The sequence below is a fragment of the Rhinolophus ferrumequinum genome, chromosome 3, assembly GCF_004115265.2.
Source record: "Rhinolophus ferrumequinum isolate MPI-CBG mRhiFer1 chromosome 3, mRhiFer1_v1.p, whole genome shotgun sequence".
Taxonomy (NCBI): domain Eukaryota; kingdom Metazoa; phylum Chordata; class Mammalia; order Chiroptera; family Rhinolophidae; genus Rhinolophus; species Rhinolophus ferrumequinum.
Window position 1 is genome coordinate 32,998,151 of NC_046286.1, and position 20,857 is coordinate 33,019,007.

Genomic DNA, 20,857 nt, shown 5'->3' on the forward strand with positions numbered 1-20,857 from the left:
ACAACTATTATAATTATTGTTTTATTATGTAGTTCTATTCACATTGTTTCTGTCTCATAATTATTATCTTTAACTTATAAATACTTCAAATATCATTTACTGTATATTTGCAACTACTAAAAAAGTATTTACTAAACATTTGCAATTTCTTTGCATCCTTTAAATATCAAAGGCACTCAATATATTTACAAAGAAAATGTCTTTTAAAAAGATGCAACATTTTTAACTACTGTAATTTTTACTAAATACATTCATTAGATTAGTTTCATGGTTGTTTTTAATAGCAAAATGTTCTAAGCAACCTAACTGACAATAGAGATGGTTCTAGAATTATATATTGCCCTCATTCAGGGAGGGGACTTTTCAAGGCCATGAAAATCAGAAAGGGAGGCTCATTAGAGCTGTCTCAGAAACTGGGTAGAATACATGATCAGCCATTAGAAAGCAAAGTTTCAAATTGAGACAAAGCTACTATCTAGGCACTCTTCTAAAGGTAGTTGTAAGCTACGAAGGCTGGAAGAAACACTTGTTACCAAACAGTATGGTGCCTCACTTTGAAGAGATGGCCACCTGGAGAAATAGCCCTCTCCTTGCCACACACATCCATGCCTCAGTTCTCTCCTAATGGATTTGCTGGCAGTCTATGAATAATTAATGTTTAACCCCCCCAAACAGAAAGTGCATCTCACAGAAGGCAAGACCAGAGCCTGGGGCTGGTTAAGGCTCTCATAGCCGACACTCATCTTTGGGCAGGAGCATGACTTGGTTTCTCTGGTGTATTCAGGTTGCCATCAAGTCCGGGAATAAGGTGCCAAATTCTTGCCTTTGGGTCTCTCTGTGTCTCCTCTGATGTGTCCCTAGGCTTGGTGACAGCATGTCTGCTAGTTCTGATGTGTCCTCCTAGGGGGAACTGTTGTGAGAAGGCTGAAGGAGATCCATTCCTACAACCTGCTTCCAGGAGTCTTTTCACAAGATTAAGAGTAACTAAAAGAGAAGGGCAGAAATTCTGAGGAAGCCTGGAGGAATCCATGAGAACCCCATATTCCTTGGCTATAGATTTAATAACACGCAGCCTGCTGAACTGAGGAAAAGTGCAGAATGTGTTTACATACCCATTTCTTATTCAGTTACGCTAAAGCTTTTAAGTGATCAGATAAATTTAAAGGGCCAATAACAAGAGTTACATAAAATAATAGCAAATATTTAACGGCAATAATTGGAAAAGGGGATTTGGGGATACATATCTATTTTTATTCGTGGGAAATAAACAATAATTTTGAAGGTGATAGGCAAAATTTATTCTTACTTTTTCCTTTTTTTTTTTTATTGAGATCAAGGTTCCTGTATTTCATGTTTATACTAATTTTCTTTTAAAAATTTGAATGTTTTGTTTTACTGAAATGTGGCTAGAAAAGATCGTTTCAGTTCAGCATCTTAAATTAAATACAAAACCCCAAATATGAATCTAAATGCTGCTTACTTGTCCAAATAAAGACTCCAAACATGGTTATTGAACAAATGTTATTATTTTAAAAATTTAAACATGGTTCTACTTTTACTCTACAGGCTGGATTTATTTGCTTAGTTATGCAAATTATGATTTATTGCTGAATTATTATCATATTAATTTCAACTTACCTCCACTGATATCTTATTATACACTAATAAATTCTGTGAACATTTTACCATTGCTATATTAATAGCTTTAGTGTGGTTGGTATAAAGGGCTTTAAGCTATGAAAATACTCAGCATTGTATATGAATCTAGAGTTGGCTTTTGAGTTGTAAACTATTTCTTAGGACTAAATTAGTCCTTTAAAAATGTTAAACCTCTCTCTTAGCAAACCACATCTTGTGTGGACTGCAGAATGTTTTTCAAATTTAAATATCTCTGAAATATGAAGCATCTCAGAATCAATTCCTTCTTAGTTTTCATGAAATACAGTATGTTGTTGCTTTGGGGTATTAGCCAATACTCCAGTGGCTTGAAAAGGCTGCAAAAGGGATCTAACATATGTAGCTAGGGTGACTCTGACTTCTCAAGTCCATCGATGATGTCAATTATCTATTCCCTATACTTTTACTTTAGTACAGAATAATAAAAACAACAAAAAGTCCTACCAAAAATAATAGAAATAGGGTTGCTTTTGATAAAAGAGGGTAACATTTTTTATGACACTATTTCTTTCTCCATAGGTCTTAAGTTCCTGGAAGCTACTGAGAATTTAACTCCTAAGCTTGAAAAAAATTGCCTTTGATATACTCTTTCCTTTTATTTTGAAAGGCTCTCAAAGGAAATTATATAACAATAAACTTTCTCTCAACTTCCCTAAAACACAATTCACTATAAAGAACAATTTGAGATATGTCACTTGTGTCTTGGATTCTATCCAAAAATGTTCGGTTCCTGAGGCACAAGCTCCTTCTCATAATGTCTTCACCCTTCAAGGATTGGCTGAAACCATGACAAGATTGAAAGTCATATTGGAGCATGACTATGGTATCTGTATAGCTTAGGGTAGATTCTGGATATAGGCAGTCAGAAGTTATGCTTTATAATATGCCATGGTGATAATAGCTTCTCCTAATTTCATATGTATTTATATTATTGTTGAATTCAATATTCTTTGAAGACATTGAATAAATAATGATTAAAGCTAATATATATTGATAAATTAATATGTGCCTGGCTAAATGTTGAATTTTTTATGTGAAGCAAAGACATACTTCTTTAGTGTCAATGCAGGACTACTAAATAGTCTCAAAGGTAGGAACAATGAAAACCTTTACGTTTTTAAATAAAGTAATTCCTGTGTACAGATCCTAGAGATGAGAGACCACCAAAATTAAATTTCTTAAATACATAGACTGGATACAGTGTGATCAATTATTATTCTAATATTACTTTTAAAAATTATTACTTAAGGTTGTTGTACTACTTCATGCAAAACTATGTTCTTCACAAAATATGTTGCACAAGTTGGCACAAAAATCTATAGTCCTATGAAAAATTGGTACATTTGCCAAGAGGTGGAGGAAAAGGTAAGATTTAATTGCAGCACTTCTACTATTAATATATACAAACACATATAGGCTTACACAGATACTTTTCACTGTTCCATTATCTATTGCTGGATAAGAAATGATTACAAAATTTAGTGACTTAACAACCATTTTATTATACTTCACTATTTTGAGTGTCAGGAATTTGAGCAGGGTTTTGCTGGGTGGTTCCTTTGTTCCAAGTGGCATCAATGAGGTCACTGAGAGGTATTCAGCTGGTGGATCAGCAGGTGGATCTGCCGGTCTGGAGGACCCGATAAAAAATAGCGGGGTTCAGCAGGGGATGCTGGAAGGCAGGGTTCAGCTGCAACTGGTGACCAAAAAATATACACAATAGCCTTCCAGCACAGCAGTCTCAAGGTAGTTGGACTTCTTACATTGTGGTTCAGGGATATCAGAGAGTATGTTCCAAGAGATCTCAGTAGAAGATGCAAGGTTCTTTATAACTTATCCTTGAAAGTTCCAGATATTCTATTTTTGAAAATCCTCATATTCTATTTTCCGAAGTAAGTCACTGATTCAAAAGGAAGGGAATTTGACTCTACCTCTCAGTGTGAGGAGGGCAAAGAATATGAGGCCACCTTTCATCTACATACATCTAAACCAAGTGATGGGCATGGCAACTGTCCCCAGATTTTCTATGTCTGGAATAGTTATGGAAATGGACAGCATTTACTTCTGCAGTATGTTCTGGTCCTCTGCCAATGGAAGATGAATCCAAATCCCCAGACATGAGCAGTTAGACTCAGGTGTTCTACTGCTGCTACATTTCTTCTTCACTAAGTCATGATGACCAAAAAGTTTTTTTGTGTGTCTTGTGTCTATTACTTACTAGTTTTAGAGCTTTTCCCAGTCATGGATCATACAAAGTCAGAGCTGCAAGGAACACCTGTGATAAAATCTGGTTCTGTTTTATAGATGAGGAACTTTAGGTCTAACGTAACTATGTGACCTGTGCCAGGTCAGAAGCTGATGAGGGACAGAGCCACAGCCAAGATCTCCTTCTGCAGTGCTTGAAAAGGGGCAATCCTGATTTATCTGTGCAATGCGGATCCTGTTCACCTGATTCTTCCCCTAGAAAGAGCACATTTGGCCTTGATTCAGTATCCTATTCTGTCATGAAACATTTAAAAAATAATTATTTATTTCAAGTGCATCAATTTAATCTTGTATATCTAACCTATTTTCTCAGTCCATGTTCAACAAATGTTTGCTGAGTATCCACCAAGTTCCATGCATACAGACATGGCTGCCTTCAAGGGGCTTTCTTTCTAGTTAGAAGGTCATAATACAAAGTTTGCAATAGTCACTTTTCTCTGGGCCACTTATTTGATCATGCAATTTTATCTTGAAATACTTCTGTAACACACCTCAAAGTTTGCAATAGTCACTTTTCTCTGGGCCACTTATTTGATCATGTAATTTTATCTTGAAGTACTTCTGTAACACACCTCCCTCTCCCTTCTTTCTTTCATTTACAGAACAGACCAAGGGGCCAAGAATTCTGAGCTTTTTCTTCTACTCAGAGTGTCGATTTGGAATGGGTGTTAGTAAAACTGCCCACGGATCAATGTGAAAGTCTAGTTATTACTCTTTTTGTTTCAAGAGACAATTTGCTCATTAGATGAGGTGACTGATAGCTTTATCTAGACCACAGGGACTCTAGGTGGCTGCCCTAAATACAGTCGTGGTAGCTTGGATTTTCTATTTATATGGTGCCTGGTCACCATTAGCTTTTGTCTTCTGCGGCAGCTAATTTATCTTTCTCCTGCACCAGCAGGAAGAGGGGGAGAGGGTGTGGACAGGACATGTCTGGAGACGGTAACACCTCCTTCCACATCACGTCCATCCCAGCCCGCCCTCCCAGAGGCTGGGTGGAATCAATCACCCTCCCCGCTCAGCTGGGAGAGCCCTATGCCCTGGGGTAGGAAGAGGGGTGGGGAGGGGAAGCAGGAGGCGGATGGGCAGCAGACCCCGATCCACCCCAGGCGACCTCAAAGGCCAAGCGCAGGCAGGCCTTCCAGGAGGAAAAGTGGGAAGTGAGGCGTGTCCGCCGGGCGGTGGGTGGCGGCGCTCCGGCCGTGGGTGGACAGTTCGCTCCCCTGGGCTCCCGCTGGGAGGAGAAGGAGCCAGATGGGCGGGTTCAAGCGTTGGCGGCGGCCGCGGTCCCGGGGCCGCCGGCTCCTCCCCGCGAGTGTGCGCCCGTCGGCCGCTCGCGGCGCTGAGGCAGTGCGGCGGCGGGCGCGCCGAGGCTGCCGCCCAGCGCCCCGGCCGTGGCCATGCCCGGGCCCTAGCGCGCCTGCCGCAGCCCGCGCCCCGCGCCCGCCAACTCCGCAGCCCCGCAGCCCCGCGCCCGCTGTCGCCTCTTCAATGGGCAACCTGCTCGGCGGGGTCAGCTTCCGCGAGCCCACCACCGTGGAGGACTGCGACTCCACCTGGCAGACGGACTCGGAGCCCGAGCCCGAGCCCGAGGAGCCGGGGCCGGGCGGCGGAGGCGAGGCCCCGGGGCAGGAGCCCGAGCAGCCGGCGCAGCCCCCGGAGCGGGCCGGCGGGCGGCCCCGCGCCAGCCCCGCGCCGGATGAGAACGCTGAGGCAGCGGGCGCCGAGCAGGTACGCGGCCCCGCGGTGGCCTCGGGCTGGGCCGGGGCGCCCTTGCCCCCGGCGATGGGAGGAAGGACGCCGCCCGGAAAGGAGCAGGAGCTGAGCTGGCCCCGCGCGGAGGGCAGGGGCGCCGGGCGGCTGCTCTTCCTCGGCGGCCGGACCCCTCGGTGCCCGCGGCGGTCCTGGTACCCGCGCGCGGGGGCCTGCGGTGGCCGGAACGCCGCGGCTGCGGGCTGCCGGCCTAGGGCCTGACCACCGGCACGGCAAGGAAGTCCCTCAAGGAAGAACCCAACTTGAATGGGTGTTTTCTTTGCCTGTGCAGCGCAGCTGGGTGATGCGAAGGTGGGGTGGGAGGAACCTGTCTAAAAATAGAGGATTGTGGAAATCAGTCTAGTGCGTGTTATTGGTAAAAATGACCCAGAATAAGGTGAGACTGCTACTGACCCGCAGCGAGCACTCTTCCCGGACAGTGGGGTCTACAGCCGTGAAAAGTATTGTAGGAGGCCCCCATCGGAAGTTAAAACGCCACAGTTCTTACCCCACGTAAGGCCTTTCAACCGAGGAGTACAGGGCACTCTTCAAAAATTTTGTCCCACCCAGAAGACTTGTTGATCCAACTGTGTTTAAATCGTTTGCCTAATCCAATTAAGAGGAAAGATTAGGAAAGAAATAAATGTCCCTTGTAATCTGTGACGGAACTGAAAATAATTCAGAAAACTTTAAAAAGGAGGAACTATCTAGCCAACCTTTTGAGGAAGTGTGTATCTTGGAGATATTTAAGGTTTGTTTTTCTGCATTAGGCCCTCCTCTTTATCAGCTACGGGGAATGAGAGTGAAAAAATGGAGCCCAAACTCACATGTGACCACAGGGTCCTTTGCTCGAGTAGAGGAATCACTACCTAAATATTACAGCTAAGGCTGCCTCATGCATCTTGTTGATCATCTTTGCTTATGTTAGGAGGAAACAAACTCTGAGTGCAGGCTCTATGCTAAACAAGTTATTTCAGTCAACTGCGATTTCGGGATGGGGTGGGAGTTGTTTTTAATCCCCCTTTTAGAGAAAATTGAGGCTTAGAAGCTTGCTCAAAGATGAGAGAGAGAGAGAGAGAGAGAGAGAGATGCTGAGATGCAAACCCAAGTATGTCTGTCACCAGTGTCAGAACCTTTATTTAACCTGTTGGTATTTTGAATATCCCTCTGCCCCTTGTGTTCTGCTTTCGTGCTGGGTTATTTTGCATTGTGAATTCAACCCCAAGAAAGTATTAGATGCTGTATTCCCAATGTTTTTATCTTCCACTTGTCTCCCAATTAAGTAACCTTCTGAAGAAGTTTGGATTTTCAAAACACACCAGCTCAGATTCAGTCCAACTAAACAGGTCCACCTATGTAAACCAATTTGATAATTAATGTTTCAATCAATTAATTGCAACCCCCGTGAATGGTAAACCACACCAACCCTCCCTTTTTCCCTTTAGTGATTAATTTTTCTTGTTGGTATCACCATCTAACTCTTAAAAAAGTACCTTTTATTTTGCTTTTTGACTTTCGACCCCATTTGTTCCTTACTCCCCACAAGCAATTCATTGGCAAATGCTACCAGAGCTACCTTTAAAGTGTATCTCAGACTGACTCCTTCTCACCACCTCCATTGCTGTAGTTTTAGTCCAAATGACTATTGGGTGCCATTAACTAGAAGAGGAAATCTAGGAAGAGCACAGCTTCAGAGGTTTAATCAAGAATTCTGAAGTCTTCAGTTTGCTATCCTCTGAGACATTAAAATGGAGTTGTTGAGTAGTTAATTTTCTCAATGAATGGAGCCCAAGTACAGGACTGCAGTCCTCAGCATGTAAGATTGGTGATATTTAAAGTCGTGGGAAGATACATGCTCACCAAGGAGTGATGAGGAATGAGGACTAAGCCCTGGGCACTCTTCCATTTAGAGCACGTGAAGCAGAGGAAGAGCCAAAGAGGAGTCTGACAAGGGGCAACCAATGAGATAGGAAGAAAACCAGGGGAGGTGTGTTATCTGACAGTGTTTCAGGAAGGAGGGAGGCATTAACTGGCTCTGTGCTGCTGGGAAACCCCCTGAGTTGAGCACCAAGAAGTCCTTTGATCAGATGGAGATTTGTTAGTTACATTCACAAGAGCTGTTTTCATGGGATGCTGAGGACGAAAGCCTGATTGGGGTGTGTCATGGGAGAAGACAAGGAGACAGTAAGAGCAACTCTTTGGTGGTGTTTTACTGTACAAGGGAGCAGAGCTATGGATCTGTAATTGAGAGGAGATTTGGGTCAAGGAAGGTTGTGTGTCTTTATTTTTACATTAGAGATACTATAGAGCATGTTTGCTGAGGGGAATGATCCCGAAGAGAGGGATATTTTGGTGGTACAGGCATTAGGAACAGTGTGTTAAGGAACAAAATCTTTGCCTGAGCAGATGAAAGGGGACAGGATAGAGAGTTCAAAAGGAGCAGAAATTGGAGGAGCAAGGACAGATGCTGGGAGAATGGCACAGTTAGTGTTGGAGGAGGCAATTGTTCTCATGATAATTCTGGGAATTAGGTAGGGCATGAGTCATTACCTTCAGTTCACAGGTGATAAAACTAAGATTCAGTTAAGTGATTTGCTTAAAGCCCCACAAATAAGTAGTAGAGGTAAGACCCAGCCCAAGCCTCCTGCCTCCAAGCCTTGGACTGTTGACATTATACAAGAGTTTCTGTAGTGATCTTTTACTTTTAGTAGAGCTGAAATTGATTTGTACCTAATTAGTTGTACTTGGAGACCAGAGCCTGGGATTCTACTAGTTCTTGCTCAGTCACTAGGCTCTGGGTCTTGTTGAACATCTCTAAGCCTGCGCTTACCTTGTTTCCAAGATGGAAACACTAATAACTGTCAGCCAGGTGCATTAGAAGAATCAAATGAAACAATATACAAGTAAGTGCTTTGTAAATGGAAAAGTGCTTTCTATACAAATGTGGATGATGACTCATATGGTTGTGGTGCAGGCTAAGTAGATTCAGAAACTTGCTAGGCAGGGCTATTTTGAAACGCGTGGCAAAGGCCAGAATTGAAGCTTTTCCTTGCTTATGTAACATGACAGAGTAGCTAATGTTAAACATCAGAGAATTTGGTGTTAAAGTATCTCTGTGCTTGTAGTAATAGTGAGAATCACATCACTTCAAAAATGTGTGGAAATTGCTTACAGGATGCCAGTCTGTTAACACAGATGGGGGTAGAGGATGATGAGGAAAGAAGGCGGGGGGAAGCTCTTAATGAATGTTCAGATCTAAACTCAGTCTTCTATTTCATCATTACCATCAGACACATTGTCCTCCTGCAGGGCACTGGATACAAAGCACTTTCTTATTATAATAGTACATATAGTTTACACATGGAATGTAAATTGCTTACATTGACCTACATCTTATATTTTAAAACTTACTTCCTGGTGGGGGAATTTTGTTAAGAATATAAATAGTATGAGTAAACTGCCACATATAAATTACTATAATCTGAAGTTCATTCCATTTAAGAGCTTGTCATTGCTTTGTATTATATACTTTAAATTTGCTGATTTATATTACATTGTGTTATGACAGAATTAACAGATTATTCATGCCTTTGTGTATGATAGAGTTTAGAAAGCTATTTAGTTTATTTTAAGAACCCGTGTTCCTTTCATAAATATTATTTGACTTCTAAGTACAGCTAAGTGTTGCAAAATTAATGACAATTTTATATGTAGAATTGATTTATTAACATTTTTTTTTTAGTGTTACGTAAAATATTCTAAAGTAAGTTTTGTCATGGAATCACTGTGTAACCTCTGGTAAAATATATATCTTGAATTCCTTTTGAGTTCTATTTCTGATGGATATTGATCCATAATATTTAGCCTCTATGGGCTTTTGGTGAATAATTAAAAAGTTTTTATTTAGTGAAACATCTTGTGACAAATGTTATTGGGTTCAAATCAGGAAGATGGAATGCCCACAAATGTTGCTAGTAAGCATTATTAAAAGGATATTTATAATATTTTCAGTAATGTGGACAGTTGACACTTTTCAGGCTTTACTTATGGGTGTTCATTATTTTAAGTTTGTTCTCAAAATTTCTCACTGAAATTATCTTGCTACAACATGTGAATAGAATTTCACTTTTTATTTTAGGGTAGTGATTCCACTGAAGCAACTGCCAAACCAAAGAGAAGTTTTTATGCTGCGAGAGATTTGTACAAATACCGACACCAGTACCCAGTAAGAGTATAGAATGTTTGTTTGTTTGTTTGTTTTTCTTTTTCTAAAATGTTTTCCTTGTTTTGTGGTGCCACTGAGCTAACTTGCAAGAAGGGTCTTTGTGGTTTTTCTATATGTCCATATGCTGGAGATTGATTTATTTTTTCCTCTAGCAGAACTTCAAAGATATCCGATATCAAAATGACTTGAGCAATCTTCGTTTTTATAAGAATAAAATTCCATTTAAGCCAGATGGTGAGTAATCTGCTACCTTGGTCAAAAGACAACTCTTAATAATAAGTCCACTATTATTTGTTTATTCCATGTCCAGTACATTCTCAATACATTTGTTCATTGCCTGGATTTACTGTGCAGTCTGATGTGTCCCCACAGTCCTAGACCCGAGAGCTGTGAGCAGCCACTTGGCAAATTCTGGAGGAAAAACTGCAGATGAGCAATACCTTTTTACCACCTGTTTACCGTGTCTGTTATCTGAAAGGAAGTGGGGACCATTTTTGTGAGAGGATAGAAGAGAAGATTTATAGAACCGTACACTGTTAGATTATTAAGGAACATTACAGGAGATCAAATTCAGTTTTCTTGTTTTAAATATAAGGTCACAGGGTCTTAAGTCTTGAAAGACTGACTTGTTGGGTCACTTGATTGTAGATTTGGGTCTAGTTTCCAGAGTTTAGTGTTCTTTCCACCATGTCGTAACTGAAAATTATTTAGAACAGAATTGAAAAATGATGTTTGTATTAGAATTATCTTTGTGTTGATTTTCAGATTCAGGAGTCAGGGAGCTACAGCACTCCCAGTTCAGTGTTCCAATACCCTGAAAAGGGAATTACCCAGACAGTAGATCTCTATTCAGCTCTGCCAAGTAAACTTGCATCTTTCTTCACAACTCCACAGTTGCCCTCATGGGATCTTTAGTGAGAGGACATAGACGCTGTGGTAATATGTATATTTCACTGAGGCACCATGCTGTGGTTCATGGTGGGCTCCTAATTTTATCCAGGTCAAACCAGCAAAGCTGGCCTCTCTCCTTAGAGCCCTTATCTCTGTGAGGTGACCAGCTGGTCCTGGCTCTTGTCCTTTGTTCTCCTTGGAAACTGGGCCAAAACTACAGCAGTGTGAGTCAGGGAAGGATGAGGGTCATAGACTGCAAAACTTTCCGAGTGGCAGGACCTTGCCTTCCTTGGTGAACTAACTGGAGGAAGGAAATCTATCGTCTAGGTGACATGTTCAGAGGAGGAATTCCCCATCCTGTGCACTGAGAGACATACCAGTTGGGAGTTAGGACTTAAGAACATAGCTGAAATGGCCAGATCCACTTGTCTTTAATTAATTTTCTGGTGTCCCAAGCGTCTGCTCTGATTTGGAAGGAAACCTCTGGATAAAAATGTTATATTTACTAATGATAGAAATACACTGCTCTATTTGCTAACTGAAATAATATTAATTATTAGTTGTTTTTTTTCTTTTAGCACTTGGTATGAAAACTTTTTGAAAAAATGTAATGATAGATTGTTAATTTGACTCTGATTTGAATTTAATAAAATTTACCTAAAGGATTGCCTTCAAATCTTAAAAACATTGTACATAGAGATATGACAGTATTTAACTCAATTATTTTTGTTTCTCTAATAGTGAATTTATTTTTGAGGTAGTAATTTAAAGCAGTAACTTTAAATAATGCAGTAAGTTTTTTGTAATCTTTTTCACAAAATTTATTTTGAAATCTTATAAGATAGGTGGAGCTCCGAAGTTTTAGCTAAGGTCATATGAGATGTTATTCTACTTTAGTATATAAATTACATCAACCCATACTCTTTCCTCCCAAGTATGCACGTGTGTACACACACACACACACACACACACACACACACACTTGCCAGTAAGCATAAGCCTGCAGTGATGTATTTTACTTATTAAATAGGAGGAGTGGCAAGGAAAGGAAAACAAATGGGAAACTATGGAGGTAAATGGTTTCAACATGCTGATAAAACCACAAAAGTATGATTCAGAAACGTTACCAAACCTTTTGAGAGTGGATCTTCACTATAAACTGGTGATCTCTGGAGGAAACAAAAATGAGATGAGTTAGGTTTGGAGGTGTATTGTGTTGTGGTTTTTTCTATGACAGTGACTAAATGGCCACTTAATCAATTGAGACGACCTAGACAGATTGAAGGATTTCGTTTTAATAAGTTCTTATAGGGAAAAATGGGAGGTGGTAAAGAGGGCTTACTTTTTGGAACCAGAAAGACCTGTCTTCTACTCCTAGATTTTTCTTTTATTAGTGTGTGACTCAACAAATCACACAATTTCCTCTTTAGTAAATCAGAGGTAATAACACGGGTTTGAGAGAGTTTTATGATTATTAAGATAGATGATGTATACCAGGTATAATATGGGCCCAAAATATACTAGGCACTCAACATATTTTTCTTTCTTTTTTTTTATTCCTCCCTTCTCTTTTTCCATGCTTCTCTCTTCCTTTTTCTCTTCCTCCCTTCTTTCTTTCCTTTCTTTTCCCCTGGAATTCATTTCAATTTGATCCTATCTAGTATTTAAATAACTATATGACCCTTTAGGATAGGGGCTGATGAAACTTTTTCTGTACAGGGCCAGACAGTAAATATTTTGAACTTTGTGGGCTATGTGATCTCTGTTGCAACTACTAAATTCTGCTGTTTTAGTGTAAAATACGTAAATGAATTTTATGTATTCATTTGTTCATGGCTGTATTCCAGTAAAAGTTTATTTACAAAACAGATGTCAGACCTTAACTTACCAACCTCTGCTTTAGAGTAATGCTGTTCAATAGAACTTTCTGCAGTTTGAGGTGTCACTGTTTTTTGTTAGGTTTTTTTCGTTTTTGTTTTGTTTTTTTTAATTAGGCTTATTATATAACTCTGTATATGGCATAGGGAATTCATCTTTTAAAAAGATTGTTCTTGTGTTGTTATTTAAATTTAAAAAGTTTTACTATAAAGCTTAAGTGATTAAATCTTAAAATGCCTTCAACAATGTTTTAAATGTCTGGTTCATTTTTTAAATATTTTCTATTTAGGTGTTTACATTGAAGAAGTTCTAAATAAGTGGAAAGGAGATTATGAAAAGCTGGAACACAATCACACTTACATTCAATGGTCAGTTACATATTATCTATCTTGAACCATGTTCTTTTTAATCATGTATACTTTCTACACAACATTGATATCAAAATATTATTTTTCTAAAAAATAGGCTTTTCCCCCTGAGAGAACAAGGCTTGAACTTTTATGCTAAAGAACTAACTACATATGAAATTGAGGTAATGTAAGCTCATGTCATTTTTTACGAGATAGCCAAATAATATTGCTGTTTTATTGGCCTGGTAACTATTGCATCATTTCAGCTGACTTTTTTCTTTTCATTAGGAATTCAAAAAAACAAAAGAAGCAATTAGAAGATTCCTCCTGGCTTACAAAATGATGTTAGAATTTTTTGGAATAAAACTGATGGATAAAACTGGAAATGTTGCTCGGGCTGTTAACTGGCAGGAAAGGTTTCAGCATCTGAATGAGTAAGTAAAGACCCCACAGTCCACAGGGGGTGTGGGTGTGTGTGTTGGAATGCTTTGTGGAACTTGGGAACTGCTAGCAGATGGACCTAGGAATTTGAAATCAGAAGCTAATCTGAACTGCATTTTATTCCTGGTTTTATATTCTGAAACAAAACAAAACAACAAAATTCTAGGTAGAAATACGGCTATTCAACTTCAGAGCTGTTTGTTCCTGTAGCCTCGCCACTACCTACAGCCAAGTGTGGCCTCTCTCCCTCTTTATGCCATATTTTTGGACATTTATGGTTATTGTTTGTGTATAGTTTTCCCAATCCCCTGTACTAGGCTGTAAGTTTGTTGTGGTTCAGTCTGTTCCTCAAGCTTGGTGCCTTCTTACATTAAATCCATGAATTAAGCCTAGGACATAGAAAAATCACTTTATAAGACTGAGATAGTCTCATACATTTTACTACAAAAGAGGAAAAATTAGAATCTTTGTTATTTAGGTAAAAAACAAAAGGCCGTGTTTGGTTAATAAATCTCAAAAACTGTGAAGAAAATTTTAACAGTTTATTTGGAATTGATTTGCTGTATGCTTTACTTGGATACTTATAACTTTCATTAACACTTATACCCAAAGTATATTTTTCTTATTATTTTCTTTACACTCAAACTGGCTTTTTCCCCCCTTTTTAATTATAGGATGACTTAGGAGTGCTGGACTATAAAACCAACCGTTTTGAAACGTTTTTTTAGCACATTATAATTAGCTGAACTGGGCAAGTACTAAGAGAAAAAATATTAAAACTACCTAAGAGATTTTTCTTTGTCCAAAACAAATCAGAATTTGGTACATCAATTAACTACAATTTTTGTGTCTTTCTAGAACTTTCATCTTTCTTTGGTAAAATAAGTATTAATGTTTAAGCCATCTTTTTACTTTGTTAGTTATAATCAGCACTATTAAAATGGTGGCTTATACTAAAACACTGAAGATACGGGTATAAAGCTTTATGATCCTGACTAGAAGACGCGTTAACTCATAACTCAAGTTAAACTTGATTTACACAGGGCACTTAAAGTAGAAGTATACATACCTCTACCTAAGCAATGCAGGTAGCTATCTCTGGACACAGTTTCTAAGCCCTTTCCTGTCAAAGAAAGCTATATGGCAGCAGCCTATTGACATGATGGCAGAAGTAAATCTTTGGAGAGGATCTGATAGAACCTCATCTATGTACTCATGTCTGTCATTTCAAAGCATCTCTGTCCCCAACTCATTTTTGGTTGCAATAGCAATCTTGTTTAGTAAATGTTTGTTGAATGAATAAATGATGAACAATATATGTTTGTCAGTTTTAATCCTCCTTGGGGTTATATTGTCAGATCCTCTAATGAACAGCTGGAAAGAGCACTTCTGAAGGCTTTAGTTAAATGATCTCCTGGGTTGAGTCAGGGAAGAGGAGCCTGAATTAGCTGTTGTGTCTCATGCCTCTGTGCCATCCAGCTCCCTTACTTTCCACTACCCATTGTCTCTCTTTTTCCTTTCCATGGATATTGCATAGAACTTTTCTAGCTATGAATGAACTGCCTTAAAATCTTCCAGAAAACAACTTTCCTTCATGGTTTAGTTGCCAAAACAATTATATTGACTAGATTTGAACAAATTATAGGGGACTATATAAAAACTTCTATTTTATTTTCTTTCTTTGGTTGGGTTCTTTTCTCATTTATCCTTAAATGTCGTAACTCATTTGTGTTTTAATCTATATGATATTATGAGTTTTTTTTAGAGTAGGTAGGGAACTTAATATATTTATAGGAGCTCCAGCAAACAAAAGATGTTGAGTGGAAGTGAAATGAAATAATGTTCAGTGAACCAGTGACCATGATAATAAGAGGTGAAATATCTTCCAGTATGAGAGTACAAATATATAAACCAATCACTAAGATGTATTTCCAATTTTATTTGCAATCACCCTGGATTACCGAGCCATATTTTGGACCCTGGAATCCCCTCCAACTTATTTTCTGTCTCCTGTTTTTTGCCTTTTGTGTGTTCTCTCTTCACTTACTTGGTCTTCTTGACTACTTCAGCCCTTACCTCTGTCTGGAAGCCCAGCTTCTCTTGTTTATCTGCTGTGCAACCCCAAAGACTCTTCACATTAGAAGAGTTTTAGCTACTTGTCTTTCTTCCTTTGTATCTTTATTTGTGACATTTATTTCAAATCATATTGAAACACCCAATTTCTTTCTTGCGTAATTTTGTTCCATAATCCTGATCTTCATTCTCTTCAACCCAAGTTTTGGTCCTTTTCTACCGTTATGTAATTATTTTTAGTTGGAGAATGTGTAGATACAGATGAATGTATACAGAAATTTTAATTTGGTCATTCATTTTGGACTGGATATGTGAAATTGAGCTGGTTGCAAATATAATAAATTTTGTTGTCATATAAATCCTCTATGGGATTAAAAAATATATTCTTTCAATTTTCCGTATATCTCTTTTATCATAATAGACTTATGAAGCAGATGTCGCCCAAGAGTTTTGCCACTAAGTGTTTAGAATATACAGAATCTATACTAATCTAATAACTAAGTCAGTCATACCATTAATGGCACATTGTCTTAACGTCCCCTAAATTTGTATCATCTCAAAATACCCTTATTACCTAACTATTAAAAAATACAGATTCATAAGACTGATGCATATCTGTGCTATGTTTTACCCTTGGCCTCCAAAAAGTTGGACAGTTACATAATACTTTTTTGGTCAACTTCCAGAAGGATAGTGTTGAAAAATGCTGCTGGACTTCTCTTTTCCAGTGTTTGGTTAGCCCGAATCATTAATGGTTTTGTCCTGTCCAAAAAAAGTCTCTTATTAAACATAAAATTATGGAACCACTCCTTTGTACCCCTCAAATAATTCATCAACATCCTTCCCAAATAATTTGCTATTTATTTCTAATTGAAATACTTCAAGCACTTTTGGAATCCAAGACAGGTACCATGTTTCTCTGAAAATAAGACCTACCCCGAAAATAAGCCCCAGTTAAGATCGTCAGCCAGATGGATGCATTTAGTACATTATGACGATGTTCCAGAAGAAGACATGACTGTATTGGAATAAATGTAGGTTGCTGTACATGAAAAAATAAGATAGCCCCTGAAAATATGCCCTAATGCGTGTTTTGGAGCAAAAATTAATATAAGACCCAGTATTATTTTTGGGGAAATACGGTATAAGACCTGGTCTTATTTTGGGGGAAACACAATACTATATGCAACACTTATAGAAAGTTGAGTGTCTGAGGTATAAAATAGGTTTTAGGAAGTAAGAAATAAGTAATGGTTATCGTAGTGTTACAATATTAGGTAAATAAATACCTCGATGACTCGTGATGACACACGTGATTAATATATGTAGCTGAAGATTCCTTTAGGATTCAGACAGGCACGTGTAATATGGCAACTATTGGGCTGAGTGAAGTGGGGAAGGTAGATTATGAACTGTGACAAAATAGGATTGGAAAGCATTCATCGGCTAATGGCTTTAGTTTTGGGACAGAGGAGAAAGATGGGGAAAGATGGGGCATCTTTGGAATTAATGACATTAGAAGGACAATTTAAAATTCTCTGTTAGGGAGATAGGCCAGGGATGGAAGAGAATTAAGCTGTTAAGTTGGGATAGGTACAAATATGGCGGTTCTTAATACCAAATCTTTAAATAATAATAATAATATTAATATTAATATTAATGTTAAATACTATCTAATATTAATTGAGTTCTATACATTCTGCGTATTTTTCAACTCATTTGATTCTTACAGCCCAGTGAAGTCCAGCAAATAAGGATATATGCCTTAGAGAGACATCGTAATTTCACATAGCTCTAAGTGGCAGAGCAAAGTTGTAAACTCAGGTCTGACTCCAAAGTCCATGCTCTTCACTATTAAACTATGCTCTGCTAAATAAGTCAGTGTTGCATCTTTTGTCAGAATTGTTCCAACAAGGTAGAGTGGTTTTTGCTGCTTTCCTTATGAGTTGGCTAATATGGTGATTTTGCTGACCAGCTGACACTGTAAATCATACCATTTAACTGATAACTAATGTGTTTATGTTCAGTACTGGTTACCTGTGATGGGTACAATACATTGGTGTTGCAAATAAATACTCTTACGGATCACTCATCCTCAGTGTACCTAATAAACAAACAACAATTCAACATCAGTGGGAATACATTTTAATCTATATATTTTTCAAATATGAAGAACTGAAGAAACAAGGAGAATTCATGTTATACGTTTGAGTTTCACAATGATTGACATTACACTGAGGTATAAGGATTTAATACTTTCTAATTTATTTTTCTTACTGGGGTCTTATATGATTTTAGTAGTCATTACGAGGCGTATTTCCATGGCTTGCAGTTGCATAAAAAGTATTCTCCTAATAGTTTTCATTCCCGTGCTTCCTTCCACCTGAATTTTCCCACCTAATTTTATTCAATCCTCTCTTCCAGGTCCCAGCACAATTATTTAAGAATCACCCGTATTCTTAAAAGCCTCGGTGAGCTTGGATACGAAAGTTTTAAATCTCCTCTTGTAAAATTTATTCTCCATGAAGCTCTTGTGGAAAATACTATTCCCAATATCAAACAGAGCGCTCTGGAGTATTTTGTTTATACAATTAGAGACAGAAGAGAAAGGAGAAAGCTCCTACGGTTTGCCCAGAAACATTACACGCCTTCAGAGAATTTTATCTGGGGACCGCCGAGGAAAGACGAGTCGGAAGGAAGCAAGGCCCAGAAAATGCCTGCCCCTCCTGCCTCCGGTCAGAACAGTCAAACTTCTACGCACAAAAAATCCAAGGACTCCAAAAATTCCTCCTTAGCTGTTCATATAAATAGCAAATCAGCTGAAGAAAAAAAAGGGGCACCTGGAGAGCCGGAAGTGTCAGACAGGCCAAGCACAGAGCCCAGCAGTGATGCTGCCAGGCCAAGGAACACAGAGGATGGTGATGCTGAAAATTCAAATTCTCAATCAGAAAAAGCAATTAGTAATCCCGCAGAGAAAAAGGAGAGTGCATCTCCTCCTGAAAGAGATGAAGAAGGTGAAAGTCATAACAAAGACTGTGACAATCCTGGACATACAGGTTCCCATGATGATACACTGTTACAGTGAATTATCAGAAACCCACAAACCAATTTAGGTAAGGGAGGAAAAAAACTACTGTACAGTTTATCCTAAAGAACAGAGGTCACATTTGAAATTTCAGCCATTTGTGATTTCTGTTGTAAGCATTTTGTTGTTTTTAATTTGGGGTGATAATGAATTTAATAAGGTGTTGTAAGACAAGACCCAATAAATCAATGTATTCTGCAACACTTTTAGGATGTATGTTTTCAAATTCTGTATACGATAATTATTTTACAATTATTTTCATGTATCTGGAAATAATCATGTAGTATGTACTATATCAAATAAATTGTTTTGAGAGAGTCCAGTCTAACTGAAGAAAACCAAGAGGATAATTTCATTATGTTGCCAGACTTTTGCCCGATTTATGAATTAATTTTTTTTAAGCTGGAAGAAAGAATTTGGTCTTCTCAAATATATTCAGAAAATGATTTGGAGTTTTTCATTACAACTCCTCAACATGTTTATGTGAAAATCTGATAAATGAAATGGGTGCTCTCCGGGAGCTTCCATCTCCCCAACCCATTTCTCAGTCCTGCTGTCTTTTCCTCTTTCCCTCTCTCCACACTCACCCTCATCCACAGTTTTGTCAGCCAGCAGGTACATTTCTAGTGTACATTTAGATGAGCTCTTATATTGAAATTTCAATGGAACAGAGGGGGACTTCCAACTTGTATGATTTCAAAAATTTCCTTTGTTTAAAATAAAAATGTTTTTTCCGTATGAAGTGCTTAAAACCAAATTTTAATGCAGAAGTCCAAGAAAAGAATTTTTCCTTCTATGGCTGTGCCATCTAAATTTGGTGCTTGTTTCTAAATGCAAATGACTAAAGAATTTAAAAATAAGAAAGGAAATTATTTATTTACGCCTCTTGCACTGGCAACAAGGCAGTGGTCCCTGAAAGCACGAATATCTCAGTGTTATGTGGACTATGAAATTAATAATACTGCTTAGTCCACAGTGAACTTTTTTTTTTAAAGAAATATAATCTAATGCATCTCTTAAGTTGTCAAACGTTGAAATTGAGGACAGATTTGAAATTCCATGTACTCAGTTTTAGTAAGCACTTAATGTATTAATATTGTTTATGAGCACATAATTTTATTTGCCATAATATTACTAATTATTATTTCACATCAGGAAACAATCATAAACACTGTGGTAAAAATTTCAAAGCATGTATACAAATATAGTTAAAGAAATGAATAGAAAAAAAATTTCACTTCATTTAAAAAGCAATTGGCTTTTGTGTGTCTCTTAGGCTTTTACAGAAAGTTCTATTCACTTTAACTCCCAGAGAATTTTTACCATGTCTTATTTTTTCAATCATATCATGTCATCTGTTACATTTATTGATTAGAGGATTGTAAATAGAGGATTTCTAGAAAATAAAGACACCAATAATATGCCTTTAGAAATATGATTTTATTGCTTTGACGTTTACAAGAAATATCACCATTGCTCAAACTTGACTTTTTTATATGAATGTTAGTAATGTTCGTGTTCTATATCATACTCCAATTTGTCATTTTGGGTTCCCAAAATACGCTAATTTTTGCTTTCTACTGTTTTGTGATCACTAGGATTTTGGGAGACAATTCTGCTTTTGCATTTCAATTTCATTTTTCCATGGACCCTCTAATGTGTTGCTTGTTGCAGCAATGCCCCCACAGTGCTCAATTAACTGTTTACAGAGATAGTGGATGAGAATAGGTTGTCCCATTGGACTGAATTGTAGGAGTACGATTAATTTAATTCAAAATATCTTACCAAATTTGCATACATGGTAAAGTGTTCAGACTACTTTCTAAGTGCATAAAGTTAAAAATTTGAGAGAAGATACCAAGATATTAAACAGTGGACAGATACTAGATATAATCTAAATTACTTAGAAACTGTAGTATATCAGCCCTTCGCAGTAAAAAAAATATTTAACAATTTAACTTTTAGAATATTATTCCTAATTAGGGACTTGATTATATTGTGACATATAATTTGAGAATATTTTGTCTCAACGGAAAAAACTTCCTGGCTTCCATTTAAAACAGTGGCCTTTTCCTACCACGTTGTTTTTTAAAATGCGTATTGACACATAACAGTATGATTCCTACAATTAATCTAAGTAATTTATGAGAGAATTATTCAGTGGAGAACAAGTGAGAGGATATTACTTCTTTTGCAGATAAAAATTATGAGTGTCTAGAA

At 38.0% G+C, this 20,857-nt stretch overlaps 1 protein-coding gene across 2 annotated transcripts; it reads left to right on the forward strand.

The window, feature by feature from the left end:
- The first annotated feature begins 5,294 nt into the window (after nucleotides 1-5,294).
- Nucleotides 5,295-18,835, forward strand: OGFRL1 (opioid growth factor receptor like 1). 2 transcript variants are annotated; one of them, XM_033102519.1, is made up of 7 exons: nucleotides 5,295-5,673; nucleotides 9,833-9,919; nucleotides 10,075-10,153; nucleotides 12,978-13,056; nucleotides 13,154-13,220; nucleotides 13,327-13,472; nucleotides 17,977-18,835. In XM_033102519.1, exons 1-7 carry the CDS (start codon nucleotides 5,434-5,436, stop codon nucleotides 18,635-18,637), a joined length of 1,359 nt encoding a protein of 452 aa, XP_032958410.1. In that variant the 5' UTR covers nucleotides 5,295-5,433; the 3' UTR covers nucleotides 18,638-18,835. The 2 variants fall into 2 exon arrangements, with proteins under 2 accessions (XP_032958410.1, XP_032958409.1); XM_033102518.1 differs by having other exon boundaries at nucleotides 5,418-5,673; nucleotides 10,072-10,153.
- The last annotated feature ends 2,022 nt before the right edge of the window (nucleotides 18,836-20,857 follow it).

Bases quoted from the DNA above. Each gene is read 5' to 3' on its own strand.
- OGFRL1 (XM_033102518.1), top strand. From the start codon at position 5,434: ATGGGCAACCTGCTCGGCGGGGTCAGCTTCCGCGAGCCCACCACCGTG. The intron at 5,674-9,832 runs GTACGCGGCCCC...TTTTTATTTTAG, and splicing joins AGGCAGCGGGCGCCGAGCAG to GGTAGTGATTCCACTGAAGC. The intron at 13,473-17,976 runs GTAAGTAAAGAC...CCTCTCTTCCAG, and splicing joins AGGTTTCAGCATCTGAATGA to GTCCCAGCACAATTATTTAA.